The sequence below is a fragment of the Lathamus discolor genome, chromosome 3, assembly GCF_037157495.1.
Source record: "Lathamus discolor isolate bLatDis1 chromosome 3, bLatDis1.hap1, whole genome shotgun sequence".
In the NCBI taxonomy this organism is placed as follows: domain Eukaryota; kingdom Metazoa; phylum Chordata; class Aves; order Psittaciformes; family Psittacidae; genus Lathamus; species Lathamus discolor.
The window spans coordinates 137,935,942-137,951,788 of NC_088886.1; the positions used below are offsets into that span (position 1 = coordinate 137,935,942).

General features: G+C 43.5%; 1 protein-coding gene across 7 annotated transcripts in view; it reads left to right on the forward strand.

Annotated features, from left to right (window-relative positions):
* The window catches only part of WBP1L (WW domain binding protein 1 like), a 60,241-nt gene that overhangs the window by 22,941 nt on the left and 21,453 nt on the right, over positions 1-15,847 (forward strand). For 2 of the 7 annotated variants that reach the window (XM_065672150.1, XM_065672153.1), the window contains exon 1: positions 12,186-12,370. The exons of 3 other annotated variants lie outside the window; for them this stretch is intronic. In XM_065672150.1, coding sequence (XP_065528222.1) covers positions 12,344-12,370 — 27 coding nt within the window. In that variant the 5' untranslated portion in view covers positions 12,186-12,343. Of the gene's footprint in view, positions 1-12,185; positions 12,371-13,938; positions 14,387-15,163; positions 15,260-15,847 lie in introns of those variants that run through there. 2 more of the 7 variants (XM_065672152.1, XM_065672157.1) reach the window with 2 other exon arrangements.

The window sequence follows — 15,847 nt, forward strand, 5'->3', positions numbered from 1 at the left end:
ACTTCAACAAATAGTCCACTGTGTGCTGACACTCTGAAAGGTAAAGTCATGCTGTCTGTTTATGCTGAATTCTTTCCACAAATGGGTTATATGTTTTAAAAGTCCCTAACATTTTTCTTTCTCATGCCAGACCTGGATTTTAAAGGGATCCTGAAATTCATTATCTTCATAATTTTATTTTTTTTTGCTGATGCTAAAACCATCTACTAAATCCAGTTGTCTAAAACTGAAGGGACAATAAAGATTTTACTGCTTGTCTAGTTCACCTTTGGTGTAAAAATTGTGTTACAGTGAGCAAGGTCCACACAAAGGCTTAAGAAAAGGTTCTGCAAATAGAGTATTAGATGTAAAAAAGAAAGTATTGATCTGATATTTAATGAGGGGAGTAAACAATAAGTCAGGAACTGACATATAGACTGAAAAGGTTTGCTGTTCTTTTGGTTCTCTAGGGGGGAAAAAACCAAAATGCACAAACTCCTGGTTGTAATTCTACACGCATTAAAATTAATACTAAGTGTAAAGGGGTCAAGTCAAAGGAAAAGAATAAGGAAGAAAAATTAGAAAATGGTGAAATGCTTCAGTATTTACTAGTGTCCAGAAGTACTAGAATAAATCCCTGAAGGCTTTATAAGCATCTCTTAGGCAACAGGAAATGAGCGGTGTGGATTTATAAGGAACAACCTCATGGGAAAAAAAAATAAGTTGGCTGATTCAATGGATGTTTTAGAGTCCAGCCTGAGTGAGGGAGTACATCTTGGTTATGCGATGCTGAGTACAGATCTGTGTTCAGGCTTAAACAGTAATGCAGTGGGTTTGTTAAGTGACAAATATATGCTAAGTAGTATTCTGTGATAGTGACTGGGGTCCTGGAGGGGTTTGTTGTGCCTCTGTGCCAACAGTTTGGGATGCAGAGAGAAAGCACCTCTAATGCAGATGAAGAGTTGTGTGTGTGTAAGACGGGAGAACAACCAAAGCCTCATTTAACTTCTCCCAAAAGAAAAGCACAGAGTACTTGCTGGATGGAAAAGTTAAATAGAGGGAATCTAGGATTTTGGAATGTATCAGAAATTGAGTGCAATTGTTCCAAAACCCCTACCAAATCTGTAATGATATAGTAATAGAAGTGTCCTATGCAGGTATTTTGTAATTATTCCATGCTAGTGAGTGATGCACACCATTTCAGATCCCACATTTTAAGATGGGTTTAAGTTGCAGAGTGAGAAGAACTGTGATAAAACTATGATTTAATCCTTGTAGTCTGTGGGGAAAAAGCCCAACCCAACACCTTCTTTTGTCTTCTGAAAGCAACTTATAGATGAATAGAACAATTTTCCAGGTGAGCTAAGTTAAGATGATGACTGATCAGTTGTCTTGTTTTTAGTGCAGAGACAAATTACTGCCTTATCTTGCACTAAGGCCTGAATTAATACTAACAGGAAAGAACATACTAATTTTTAAAGAGCATTGAGCACAGAAGCACATTTCCTGTTGAGGTGGTGGCAATACTAGTGATTGTAGTTATCTTGAGAATAGGTTAGAGAAATGTTGATGCTTTAGGTTGTGAATGATGCAGCAAATTATTCCCAGAGCAGTTTGTCAGGGTGACTTCTTGAGAAGCCTTTCAGCCTGGTGCCTCTGGGTTCGCATCTTTCATTCTCGAACAGCCCTGATGTTTGAGGCCTGTTTTAAGGAACAAGTGCTGAAAGGACAGTCTTATGGCCAGTCTGTAATTAAATCTGTAATTAAATCCTGCTCACAAATGTTGCTGTCCATCCCCAAGTTCTTTATGTATTTTTACCTGGAAGATGTCTCTTTCAATGGGCCGATGACTTTACAAGGTGCAGGCTGGGTCTCTACAGTGAAATTGGTGGGCTGTTTTCTCGCTTGTTTCCAGGAAAGGAGATGTTCAGAATTCCTACTCCCCAAACTACCTGCTTCAGGGGAAAAGTACTACTGTAGGAGCCCATGATGTGTCAGAAGTGAGTATTTCTAAAAACTGAGTGTATTTCCTTGCCTTAGAGCTTCTTCATTCAGCACACACACGCATGTCTTTAAGCTTTCTGAGTGCTGAGGATAACATGTATGTTCTTCAACTTTTGAAGAAGAAGATATCTGGCTTCTGATAGTTTGGTGGTTGGTTGGTTGTTTTTTTCCTTAAGATTTACTGTTTTACTGTAGTCATGCTACTTAGCACTACTTACCTTCCTGTGCAAAGGTGGGATGTCAATCAGGTTTTGATTTGTTTTACACAAATGCATATGGACTATTTGGTTTATGCTCTGGGAGAATTAAAAAGAAAACAATGGTTCCAGAAGTAAGAGGCCACCAGTATTGTGATCTAAAGCAAATGTCTGTCTCCTGGGTTCAGACCATGACAGCATGTCTGGAAGCCAGTTTTCAGTAAGGAGAAAGCTAGCACTTAATCGTCTTTTCTGCAGCCTTGCTGCAGAGAAGTGTGTGAAAGAGGTAAGACAGGGTCATGCTGTCCTCCTTCAGCCCTGCCATAGCCAGGGGAGTGTTTGGTTAATCTGCCAGTGGAATAACAAAGCACTAATGGAAATTAGAGCAGTTGGGATAAGATAATACCTATAAAGGCAGATTATGGTGGTCAGGGTTTCTTCCCAAAATAAAACTGAAATGAGTTTTTAATTATTGGGCACTGAACTACAGGAAATAAAGCATCCTTATGCACAGAAGAGGAACACATATTGACCATATGGCCAAGGGGGAAGCCCTACAGATATCATGCACCCACAGGAGCAAGACAGTGGGATGTTGAAGGTTATCTGCCCTTGAAACAGCAAAACCACTTGGCCTGCAGGTTTAGAAACTTGCTGTGATTCTAGGTGCCACCAGTGCTTTTAATGCTTAAGCAAAGTGCAAACTGTAATGCCAGGGCTGATGCTGAAACACAACACTTGGCCATCACTTCCTGCCTGCCGCCTGTTCCTTATGTAACTGCTGGCTGTCCCAGGGTGGCCTCTACATGAGCTGAGCCCAACAGGAAATATTTGGGTAACCGGTGGCAGTTCTGCTAGGCATAGAAAGAATAGCAATTAGTTGTATTTGGAGTCCAACAGTTGTAATATCTCAAACAACTTTCTGGCACTCTCTCCATTTTACAGTCAGGGAAAATAGCTACAGAGAGGGGAAAACGCAGTAGGATGGAGGAGCTGGGTATGGGAGGCTGTGAATTTTTTGTCCTGTATGCTTGGATTGAACCTACTTTATTTGTACCTGGAAACCTACATCTGTGAGCTCTCTGCTTTATGTGGATGATGCTTTCTGACAGCTCTTCTGGTTGAGGCAATCCCGAAAGCTCTCCTTTTCTGGTTGGCAGAGCAATAAATTGTGTGGCCTTTTGGGAAGCTTTTCTTGTCTTCCTGGTAAAGATGTGGTACAAGGGAGAACCAGTATTACAACAGGGAGAGATTAGGCTTTAAAATCTCTTATTTCCTGCTTTTTCACAGATATGGGTAAACTCAACCTTGAAACTGCACTTAACCGTAAACTGCACTGGTTTGTTTATTCCTTACTTTTGTTGACTCATCATTTAAAAATAGAGATGAATTTATGCCTTTCTTCCAAGTACTTTGAGAGGTCCTAAGCAACATAGCAATTCAAGTTAAAAAATACAAGCTTTTGTGTAAGATGAGGTTTTTCTGAAGTGGGTTTTTTTTTTTTTTTGTGTAAAGTTGCGTGTTTGCAGATGTTTTTAACCATGGAGGTTAAGATCTGATAGCTCTCTTAGAGTTGTGTCTAGCGATAAAAAAAGTGATGTCTTTAATACTGTTTTGCTGTGATCTTTTAAATGGTTGTGGTATTGAGCTTTCTTAATAGTTAAACTTGTGATTTCCTTTAAGTCTTTGCTTTAGTTGTATGAAGATACGTATGTGATCTTTAGTGCTTTTCTTTTTGGATAAGGAGAACTTTTCCTGTGTTTTTGTTTGTCATGTGCCACGTGGAAGGGCTTCCCTCGTGTTTGTGCCAGGCTCTAACCACAAACTGAGCCTCAGCCTACTTGTTGCAGTTCAGATGAGTTTAGTTTTCTGCTGGTAACAGAAATCCTGTACAACTGTAGGTACTACACAGCCCATTGGGTTCATTGACAGACTTAATTTTGGGAGTAAGGTATTGTGATCCACATGTATTTTCTAAGAGGAAAAATCCCTGTTAAACCAATTGTTTGTGGTTAGTGTACCGCCAACAGAGTCATCTGTGAAACCCAGAACACACCTATTCATGTGGATGTAGGTTCCACAGCAGTGTAAAGTCCAGGGATAATAGTAGGAAAGTGCTTGAGGTTGTACATATACAGGGCACTTTGAGGACATTTCTTTGCCTCAGCATAACCTATGCAATATTGCTCTGCTGTGTAACATTATCTAACCATAGTATCCAGCAGGGTGCTTGGAAAGAAGCAGCTGCTGATGTCTCTTTTTTATTTTCCCCTAAAGGATTTCCTGAAAAATCTGTTTCTCTCAAGAAGGGCCATACAGAAGTGATGCTTTGCTGGAAACAAAAACTGAGTTCTCAGAACTCAATAAGAGATCCTCTTGTGACATGAACTGAGGAAAACAAGGCTGCTGGGATTTTGGGGGCTTTTCTAAATTTGTTCAGATCAGACCAGCTCTGACCAGACTGTATTTGTGACAGATCCTCTGGCAAAGTATTACATGATGAGAAAACCATTTTAACAGCTGTCTGCCTCTTGTCAGGTTAACTAAATACTGTTCCTGAAGAAAGAGCTGAGCATCTCTGGGCAATGGGATGCCCATTTGACACCATGGTTTCTGAATAAGGTGTGCATTTTAGGTTTAGAAGAATAGTAGCAGAGATTAACATCAAAATACTTACTGATTTGCAGGAACATCATCATTTCAAGTTACATGCATCCGTACGTGTGATCACCTATCACATGTGCTACTATTCACATCTCTCTGGGTGTTTACCACAGTCAATGTGCCTGTGCCTCATGTGAGACTGGATTTTAGGTGAACAGTAGCATTTCATGGAGTTGCACTTGTGAGAGTGCAAAAGAAGCAAAAAAGGCCATGACCTTTTTTGGGTTTTGTCATCTGTTCATGGTGATGTGATGCAATTTGACTGATCCCCTTCTCCTGCCCCAGACTTCTGTCTTGGGTATATCTTGGTGATGAAATGCCACATAACTGCCTTTCTCTTCAGTGGGGTCTCTGTTTTTAGGGTAGGTTCTTTTTACATATATTTGCAGACTGGGAAAGATCAAGTTCTCCCTGATGTGCAGCAGGGCTTGGTCCTGCATAGTTGGGGCCAGCAGTGGCAGTGCTGCATCCCAGATAATTGCTCCATGTATGTAAATATCCTTCTCTTTGAGGAGCTCTGAGTTAAGACTGTCTGCTGTGTAATTGCCTGTTGCTTTAGATTCTGATTGAAAAATCCATCTCCTAGGACCCCAGAAGGTAAATTGAAGCAGCACAATCCCATGAAATCTAGAGGCAGTAGGAGAGTAAGGAAGAAGAAAACCTTAAAATCAATGCTAGTCACCCCAGCACTTGTGCTGTTAGCTTTGGCAAATCCTGCCTCAGCAATAAAGCCAGCTGCCATTTTGGCAACAAGACAGACAGACTTGGCATCAGCCCCTCTGGCACCAAAAAATGCTTCGTGGGAGCTGGCACCAGCACTGTGAAACAAGGGTAAGGCCCAAGGGAAATGCCAAGCAGACATGGGATGAGCACTAAAAATAGTGAGTTACTGTCATCTGGAGAGAAAACAAATAGCACTTCTAAGAGTAGGGCAGCTAAGATCTCCATCAAGGTTGTGCTGGTAAGCAGCTCTAGGACAGTGCTGTCTCCTATAACGATGTGACCAAAGGACACACACAGGCTGTATTTTTGGTACCCATATGGTGCAAGACTCTAAAACTAGAACAGACACCGTCTTGATCCCACATTTGGGGGATCCTGTTACTGTCTGCAGGCTCTGCCTTCTTCCCTGTCTGGAGCAGATCATCTTCTCTTGAGCCATTACCAAAGGTCCCATTTGCATATGTGGGCAAAAGGAAAACAAGAGCTGTAGTGCCAAAAAGCAAGGAGCCAGGCTAGTGTCCCTGTGCCACCTAGGACACCCTAGCCCTCCTGAGGACAGCCTTGTCAGATGTCTAACAGCTGAGCTCCCCACCTCTATCCTCCTTCTCCCCCTCCCAGCAGGCTCACAGAAAACCAAGTAAGCTTTCCAAGTGACTTCATTACCCACTCCAGACTGAAACTGAAGCCTGACATCGGTGCCCAAGACCTGGGAATGCTGAAGGAGCAGAACTGACCCCGTCTCCACTGAAGCAGTTAGTGCCACTTCTCAGCAGGGCAATTTCAACTCTAGTCTGCCTCTGCCTCAGTGGCAAAGGACTTTAAAGCTTTTTAAGACCTCTGGCCTTGAATGGCAGGGCTGGGGTATTCAAACAGTGCTCATACAAAATAGATGATGCAAATAGCGTTTGGTGTTACAATTACTTTTGGCATGGCCACAGCTCTGCTGCTGTTAAGCAAAGTGTGCTGGACCTGTGGCTATCATTTTCTTCTCCTTGGGGAAAAAGCAGTGGGAAACAATGTCACTGAAGGCTGGAAATTTCAAGCTACACTTAGCAAAAACTATTTTGGTCTCAGAGATGGAGCCTGGACTTTTCATTACCATGAATCTCCCATCAGCTAAACAGCAGAGTGGGTAGGAGTGTCTGGAACAGCCTGGATGTGGCGTCTTTTGTCTCCCCTGTCAGATGGGTGTTGGAAAGGGCTCCTCTTGGGTATCTCTTCCACATCCACTCCTTGTCTGCTCCCTGCCCTTTCTTGAGTGCCATTCTTATGATAGCTTAATACAGAAAGCAGCTTCAGAGGAGGAGCCTACTTGTTGTACGTAAGTGCAAAGGGAAGTGCTTTACTGTTGGTATTTCTTCACCCACATATGAAAAGTGAAGAGGACAGGCTCCCACTGAAATAACCAGTGACAAGCTGGGTGGTGGCTTCGTCTGCAATGCCCCTTCCTTTGGTTCAGGGCTCAGTCATGACTCTTAGGTGGAGGATGTGGCACATATTTGCACTTGCTTGCTTGCTGTTCAGGATTCAATTAGCAATCAAGATTTAGTTAGAGTCAAGCATGAGCTGTTGCCATTGGGGCTTTCTGCAACACTGAGTATGTTTTGAAGTGTGCAGTCTCTTCCTCCCTGGTTAACCCATTACTTAGAGGCAAAGCCAGGCGACAGCAGTGAGGTTGAAATGCACTGTCTTGATTTGCTTGTGTTGACTTAGTAAGCTGCAGAAGTTTCTTGCACTTCTAAACCACTGAGCTGGCAGAAGTGGTGACAGGCTGCAGGGAAGAGGGACCTGCCCAAGGATGGATTTTAACCACTGCAAGCCCTTGTGCTTCATTGCACATTAAGAATTATTGATCCAGCAGACCGGTTGCAGCACTTGCTCACAAGCCAGTTCCAACATGTATGGTCTTTTCCTGCAGTTACTCTTTGCTCTCTCTTACGATGATTAAGTCAGTTTGGCCTGACAAACAGTAAATGGAACTGATTTCAGTGTCCTTGTTTTGTAGTTGAACTGCACAAAAACTGGGGGACCCACTTTACCCCACTCCTAAATAGGAGAGCAGTACTAGACACAAAGGGTCTGAAAGGCTTGGTTTGGACCATGTGTCACCTAAGCAATAGAGTAGGTCCTGCAGGTAGTGGGTAATTACCAGACTGACCTGTTGCTGTTTGTCCTCTGGAATTTGTTGATGACATTCTTTGTAGGCAGTGCCAATGCTATACATGAGCCTGGGACACCTGGTCCTCACATGGGAAAGTCATCGTGTTTTTATAATGGTGCCTCTAGAGTGGGGAAGTGGCTCTTCACTCCTCAGGAATTAACAAGTGGACAGATTTTGCAGGCAGCTAGCCAGCCAGAAATGGTTTCCAACCAGATCTAGCACTGCAATGCTGTTCCAGCATTGGTGATCTCCCTGTGTCTCATGCTGGTTTTGCTAGCAAGCAGTCCCCTTTAGGACATTTGCCGTCAAGGCAGATAGGGGTTGGTTGCTGCTGGATGTTGTCTTATTCTAGAGAAACAGAGATATGTTTTTATGCCTTTTTGTATGTTTCTTTCCCTTTTCCTTTTTTATTTTTTACTTTTTCTTTATTCCCAGAGCCATCTCCAGGATGGTGAAAGATAAAATCACCTGCATTCAGGTTACTTCTTTCGCACTTTGTTTTGAGTGCCTGGCAGACTCATGTAGTCTCAGTTCTAGCACCCAAGAATGTGGGCCACCAGGTGAATATGGGTAACTGATGCTCCTGTTACAATATGAAAATAACAGAGTGCACTAGGGCAAATAGAAGTCATAAGATAAAATTGTTCAAACTTTATGGTCAACCTGTACATGTGTATATATATATGTGTGTATATATATGTGTATATGTGTGTACATATATATATGTACATATATATGTATATATGTGTATATATGTATATATATGTATATGTGTGTATATATATGTGTATATATGTGTACACATATATATGTACATATATATGTGTATATATGTGTATATATGTATATATGTGTATATATGTATATATATGTACATATATATATGTACATGTACATATACATATACGTGTGTGTATATATATATATAGCTGCAGAACCATGGTCTTCCAAGTTTTAATTGAGGGGATACTATACACCACCCATATTTACTGTGCAAAACCTCTCCCTGCCTGGGACTTTTATAATGGAGCAACTGAAAGCAGCCTTGTGCTTCAAGCCTGACAGATTTGAGCTGCACAACTTCTACTCTTGTTCCAATCGTGTTGTAATAACTGGCTCACCTAAAGGTCAAGCTGCCTCCTCGGGGGGTATCAAAATTGATATTGTATCTTGCTGGGTTACTAAACCTGCTTGCAAGCATCTCCCATCAAGCATGGAAAGTGACTCTAAAATGGCCTGAACAACTTCCATCATCTAATTCAGTTGCATGCTAAAATCTGAGGTGAGGAGGCACAGTGTGTTGGGCTTGGGAAGGAGTCACACAGCATCCTTTGCTTGACATCATGTTCAGCAGACCAGTAGTACAGACTGATAAAGCCCAGAGGTCTTCAATGCCTCCTCTTCAAAAGAATCTTGCTCACCATTATCCTGAAGTGGGATCCACACTGACATGCCAAAAAAGGGTGGGTGGCAGCTGCCTAATAAAGCAAATGCTCAAAATCATGTAGATCCTATAATTTGTCCTGACGTTAGCCCTGACTTTTCATAACCCTCAAGAGATTCCTCTGCAGAGAAACTGCAAAACTTGTGTTTGCTCTGTTCTTTATCTCGGATGGAAGCACTCTGGTGTCATAGGTGGGTGGCCTTTGCAGATGTTAAACGCCAGGTTCGTATAAAGGAAGTGAAACCCATGCTGAGCCAGCTGCCTTAGAGCTGCTCGTGCTTTCATTAAAATAAGTATGATTTCAGCTCTGGTTTCCCCCAAGCAGAGATCAATAGAAAATTAGAAAGGTTTTGGAAATGGACAATGAGCAGCTGAAGGCTTTGGGAAAAGATTTTGTATTAAGACGATAGGGAAGATTGATATCTTTTATAAGAAGATAGCTAACAGGTACAGAGTAATGAATGGGTGAGAAGATGGATGGGGACTTCTGTTCCCACCTCCTAATAATATAAAAGTCAGATTACAAGGTGGTGAATTCACTTCTAATGAAATGAACTGTTAGTTCACAACCACTGTCTATGACCTTGCTGCAAGACAAAGCACAGGGGCAAGAACATACAAACTTAAAGGAGTAAAATAATACCAGTTGGAATAGCCAAAGCAATTGCAATGATTAGGAGAATGTAGGAGTTTTGAAAAGCCTCTAGGTGTATTGATTAGGGTATTACAAGAGTATGAGCTAACTTGTACAGCTTTTGGGGGCTTTTTTTTCCCCTCTCCAGGGCTTTTTCCATAATCACCTATAGGGGAGTTTGTGGAGTGTTCCTGGTAGCTGCCACTCAGAGACTGCAAGAGGAGGGCTGCTGCTGCGGCAGTTGAATGTGGTAGTGCCTGCTTGCAAACCACCTATTTTGTGTCATTCTTTCCAGGATTGCTAAATTCATGCGTAAATTAGGATGTTTTAGCTTTTCTGTTAAGTTACTGCCTTTGATAATCCTTCACAACTTGTCTTAGATGTGGAATGAAGCTTCACCTTTTGAATATGTGCTGGGGGAGAGGCGGGTGGATAAAGTTAGATTCCTTCTGAGGATTTAGAAATTGCTGCATTGGCTCAGCCCTGGGATCTGCCTCGTCCAGGGCTTTGGATAGCAACAGCCAAAGTCAGATATTTCAAAGGACAGCATGAGGCCACAGAACAGATGACTAAAACAGAAAGCTGCCCTTTTAAATCACTGCTGTTTGTCCATAGAATTGGAAAAGCAAAGGTTGAGAGTTTGTTTGATCCAAGAGCACAAAAGCTGGAAAATCCCATTGCCTGGCTGATGCTAGCTAATGCTGATGTTTTGTATCCTCCAGGAAATTACTAATGTGCCTGTTTTCTCTTAGGAAAAACAGAGATGTGCTTACCTTAAACGACAAGTTTATACTCTGCCTTTAAGTTGGTGTAAAAATAAGTAATACTTGTGTGTAGTCTCACAGCCTAATTATGTAGAGGAAGACCCACAGTGGGATTCCCGTTTGGGAAACAACCCCAGGGTTGGGCAGGGCAGGGCTGGGCTGGGAGGAGGCAGCAGCAGTGGTCACTGAGGGGTTTTGGCATCTGGAAAATGGGTGTCTTTTTCTGACACTATTGCAAGCTATCCGGCTGTCAGGAGGGTCTGGTCTGTTAGGGATTTTTTGCCTTTTTTATTTTTTAATCTTATGTTTTTCTTTTTTGTTCCCCCTGCTGTTGCAAATGAGTATTTGTAAGAATTATATGTGGTTTCTCGCTCTGCTGAAGTCCTGAAATTATTGTTAAAACTGCTACTAAAAAAGGGATTCAGTGAACTCTCCATGGAAAAAAAAACCAAACATATATTCCTTCCCTTGTCAAATATTGTAACGTGTCAAGGTCCAAAAGCCAAAGAGGCCAAACGCGAGGGGAGTTGCCCCTCTGTCAACTATGCCTGGAGCTGCTGCTGGGGCACACGGAACGGTCGTGGTGTCCCAGTCCCCCCGACAGACGAGGACAGCTGCTGACTAAAAAGAAGCACAAAAAAAAAAAAAAAAAAGAGGTTGCTGAACTTTCAAAGTGGAGGTAGAAAAGGGAGTTAAATTTAGATTATCTTCTGCAGTGTCATCTCTGACACTGCTGCGGAACTTGCTGTACTCCTTGCATGGGAGAGGACAAACAAGACATGCCATCCTGGGCACCAGATGATAAATTTGTTTATAAGGCTTAATTACCCCTTGGCATGAAAATGTGAAATGAGCTCAAGTAGAATGAGAAACCTTATGTTGGGACTAGCTGCGTTTTTCCTTGGGGAAGGGCGGATTAAAATGTCTTCCCATCACCTGTCTGGTGCTAGAGAAGCCCAGTGCTGATCCTGCTGAAATCAGGGCAGTTGTGGCTGTTTCTTTAGTGAGATGGCTGTTAACTGGATAGGCTGGGAGTGAACATTGCTGTTAAGAGTTGCTCAGAAAAAACAGAGCTGTGGTGGCAGGCAGAAGGCAGCATGGGAGCGCTTTTGATCTGTGAAGGCTTTGTCCCTGTGATCTGGAGGTACTTGGGGAAACCATAGTGGTTGCTCCTACAGCTCCAGTGCCATTCAGTAAGTGGCATCAAACATGGGTTTCTCCTCAAAAACACAACTAGATTAAATGTCTAATTCTGCTGAACAAGATTTAATCATCGCTGAGGAGCTGCTGGCTCTTGCCAACGTGTTTAATGGATTCCCCTCCACTTGCAGCATCCCGTTAGCAGGGACCAGAGCGGTTGTGCTCCGCATGGCTCCCGGCCAGGGCCCCGCACCGGCAGCACGCAGCTCCCGTTGGCAGCGAGCTGCCTGGTGTTACCCAGCAGCTCCATTAAGGGTCAGGGCTTCGTTTTTATTTATTTTTTGGCTCTGTTTTTTCTCGCAGAGCTGCCCGACCTGATGTCATTTCCCTCTTGCAAACACCCCGGCGGGGCTGCGTCTGAGATATGTCACGGGGAGTGGGAGGAGGAGGAGGGGGAGCCAGCGAGTGCGTGCAGTGTCCCAGGACCCTGTTTACTTAGCATTCCCAACCGAGGAAGCCCTGGTTTAAATAGGATCGAGCAGCGGGGCTGCCCACAGCAGATGAGGAAATGGTCACTGTGGGGCTTTAAATTCCTGCCTTCCCATGCGCTGGTGCGGAGGATGAGCCTGCAGAATGCCTTTCCTCCTGGGTCTCAGACAGGTAACCAGCTGCGGTGCGGTGGGAGCTGCTCGCTCAGGTGGAGGATGTGACTGATCTGCTTTTTATTTTGACCACCCCCGCACCTCTAAGGAAGCGATTTCTGACTTTCCCAAAACGCAGCCGTACAAACGGTGCTTCCCCACCCGTGGCGTTTGCTCGGAGAGCGCGGCAGTGGGAGAGAGGCTTTTTATCAGCGAGGAAGGAGCAGCGCTGTGAGGCAGGGACAGCCACTCGCTTGTTGTTGTTGCAGGCTGTGCGGCAGGGCGGCTCTTTGTGTTGTGCTCCTGTGCAGTTTCTGTTTGCTCGGCGTTCAGGGTACTTTCCACAGTCCTTAATATGGAATTGTGTTTACATGGCTTAAAAACATACCAAACTTTGAACCCTTCTCTTGTGTGGGCAGTATGCTGAGGGTTAAACGGGGGGGTGTGGGGGGAGGTGTTTAAAAAAACAAGACATTTTTCTATATCTCATCTCTGACAAAGGTCACCAAACGGCAAATAACAACGTGCTGTGACCCCCAGCTTGGTGACTTTTTAACTGAGCTTGAACAAGAAACTTGGACAATCTAATAGCTGGTAATGGCGAGTGGAATGAGAAACGGTAGCAATTGCCCAGCTGCTCCCCGCTGGAGGAGGTGCCAACTATGTGTGCCTGTGCTCGGGGAGAGCAAACCCTTTTTTTGGTCTGGGAGGCACGTCTGTAGGGGAATTTTAACTGTAAACTCTTCGCAGCAACGCCGGGATCTGTAATCCACAATAAATAGATATTGCATGCTATCGGAGTGCTGCTTGCAGCTTCTAGTTTAGAATTAAAAAGTCAAGATTGGATCGTAGCATGCTTTAAACCTTTCAGCTGTTCAGAAATGAAGGCAAAAGGACTTGAGCACACTGCTGAGTAAACAGTGCTGCCTCTCTTTCCTTATCAGTTCAGTTTTTAGTGAAATGCAGCTCCCCCCTCCCACCCTGCTGAACTGAAAACAGTTTTACATAAGAAACTACCTCTAGCACAATGACCTTCTGTAACTGAACGCAACAGCTATAATAATAGTTCCCTTGTTAGCACTCAGGGCAAAGAGACTTTCCCTAAAAACATCAAAACTGAACCAAGGAGGGAATATTCAGGCACAAAGGCTGAATGGCTTGAGGTAACTCAACTTGCAGAGGGACATAGTTGGCTTAAATGCTGAGGCTGCTCCGAGTCTCATGTGTGTGCGATTTTCTCTAAAGGTCCTATTTTTAAGTTAATCTTTTTGTTTTAGAGACACGTTTGGGACAGTGGAGGTGCTGCATATGGTGTAAAACCAGAAGTTCTGTGTAATTCGGCTTCATTTGCTCCGACTGCGAACATCTGGTTATCTCAGTGGCTGGATGGTACTTCTTTTCTTGGCTTGTAACTTTTTGGCACCTACACAGAGGCCTTTACAGGAAGCAGAAAAAAGGTGTTGCCTCAAGAACACAAGAGCAAAGCTCTTGACTATTTTTGTCCACTGATGAAGGATATAGTGGGAAAGAGCTGCTTGTGGAGCTGCTTGAACTTAGTTTTAATCATTTTGAGTTTTAATTTTTGGTCTTAAAAACCTAAATGTTTGTGATTGTGCTCTGCATTCAGAAATTTCTTCTTCTGCTTCTAAAAGAGCAGGGGAAAAAAAGCGTTGTTAGTGAACAATGCTATTTAATTAAAAGTGCGGGAGGAATTCAGACACATCTCATCACCTCTGTTGTCTCTTGTGTTTGCACTCGGCCTGTAAACACTTGGTTTTCTGGGATGTCCTTTGTTGTTCTTGTTCCCACTCAACACAACGGGTGTTGCCCCTGGGCTGCAGGGAAAAGGTGCTGAATGGGGTGCCTTCCCATGAGCTTCGAGGACAACAGCGGTTGTGGTGAGAGCCTCTGCTCCCTGGGACAGGCACCCCTTGCTCATTCCTGCGCTGAAAGACTGCTTCCCCTGGATCTGCCATCACTTCTTTATTGGGACCCAGCGGCACTGCAGCCTGGCAGATAAACTGCAGAACATATGGTAAAAACAGGGTGTTTGGTTTGAGGATTTTTTTTTTTTGGGTGGTTGTTGCAGTGGGGATGATGTTTAAATGCCTAAAAAGCTAGGTCAGCTCTATTTGACATCAGTAAAACGTGGGTGTTTAAAGCTCCCATCCCAGGAAACATGATTGTAGAGGATCTCAGCATTCAGTTTTAAGTGAGCATTTCCTCTGAGGGTTGCAGGTGGAAGCTTGAATATGTTCATGTAATTTGCTGCATAAATGTAAAATGGGGGGTGGGGGGGAAGATGGGAATGTTGGATCCCTGACCTTTTCCGGTTTAATTTTAACTGCTTGAGGTTTTCAGTGATGTCAACTGTTTGGTGGTTTAAAACAACAAAACACAAGGCAGCCTCCTCAAAGCTGTAATTTCCTAGAAGCGGCTATCTGTAATGTGAAAGGGCTGGGACTGCAGCTGGGGAGCTTCTAGCAAGGCGTGAAGGGAAGTAAACACTTTCACATGGGCTTAAAATGCCAATGTGCAGTTCTTGGAGTCTGAAAGTGAAACTTGCAATAAACAAAAATGAAACCAGCTCTTACTGAACTGTATCAAAATGTCCGCAATCTGTGAAAGGACAGCGTTCCCTGAAAGATTGTTGGAGTATCTCTCCAAGATAAATGGATGCAACAAACCAATTTGTTCCTCAGAAAAAGGTTAATAAAACCTTGGAGGTTCTGCATCCGCTGGGGGTGTGAAGATGGTTCTGCTGGGCTGATTAATCATGGTGGTTTAAATATAATTGTGATGCTGGCATTAGAGAAGCGTAAGTGTTGCGGATTAGAGCTCCCACTTTGGAGATCTTTATTGTGCCTGGGACAGCTCAGAGCCATTACTCCTCCCAACTTGCCATACTGTAAGTATTTGGATGTTTGCACTTAATACATTTTGTTTTTTCCACATTCAGCAAAACCAGATTTGTGGTGGGTGTCTTATGAAGAAATGGCCAGACTTGATTTATTTCCTGGCCTCAGCTGTGTGTCGTAAGGCAGGCTTACAGGAATTATCCCTTGTCGAGCTGGCACCCGAGGTTCCAGTAACTCCCAGCAATCAAAGGCATTTACATCTTTACCAATCTTAACATGTTTTTTGTTAAACTGAACCCACCAAACACACAGCACTTGCTTCGATGGTGGATTTTTGCTTTTATGTTACAAAGGACTAACAAGTATGGTGTTTATGAGTATGGGAGCTGACTGGTGGCTGTGGTGCCCACTCAGCCAGGTTGACGTCAGTCCTGACCTGCCCTGGTGATCAGCGCTTTTTGCCAGTCCTTGCTGCCATCCCACCTACTGTCCTCCTCTGAAAGGATCTAGTGATCTTTTAATTTAAGATTAATTTTGTTTAGGAGCTGGGAAGCAGCTGGCAAACCAGGAATTGTAATAAACTCTATGGCAAGATTTGGCATGCCGGTATTTTCAGTAGGAATTTTTACTTGCTACTG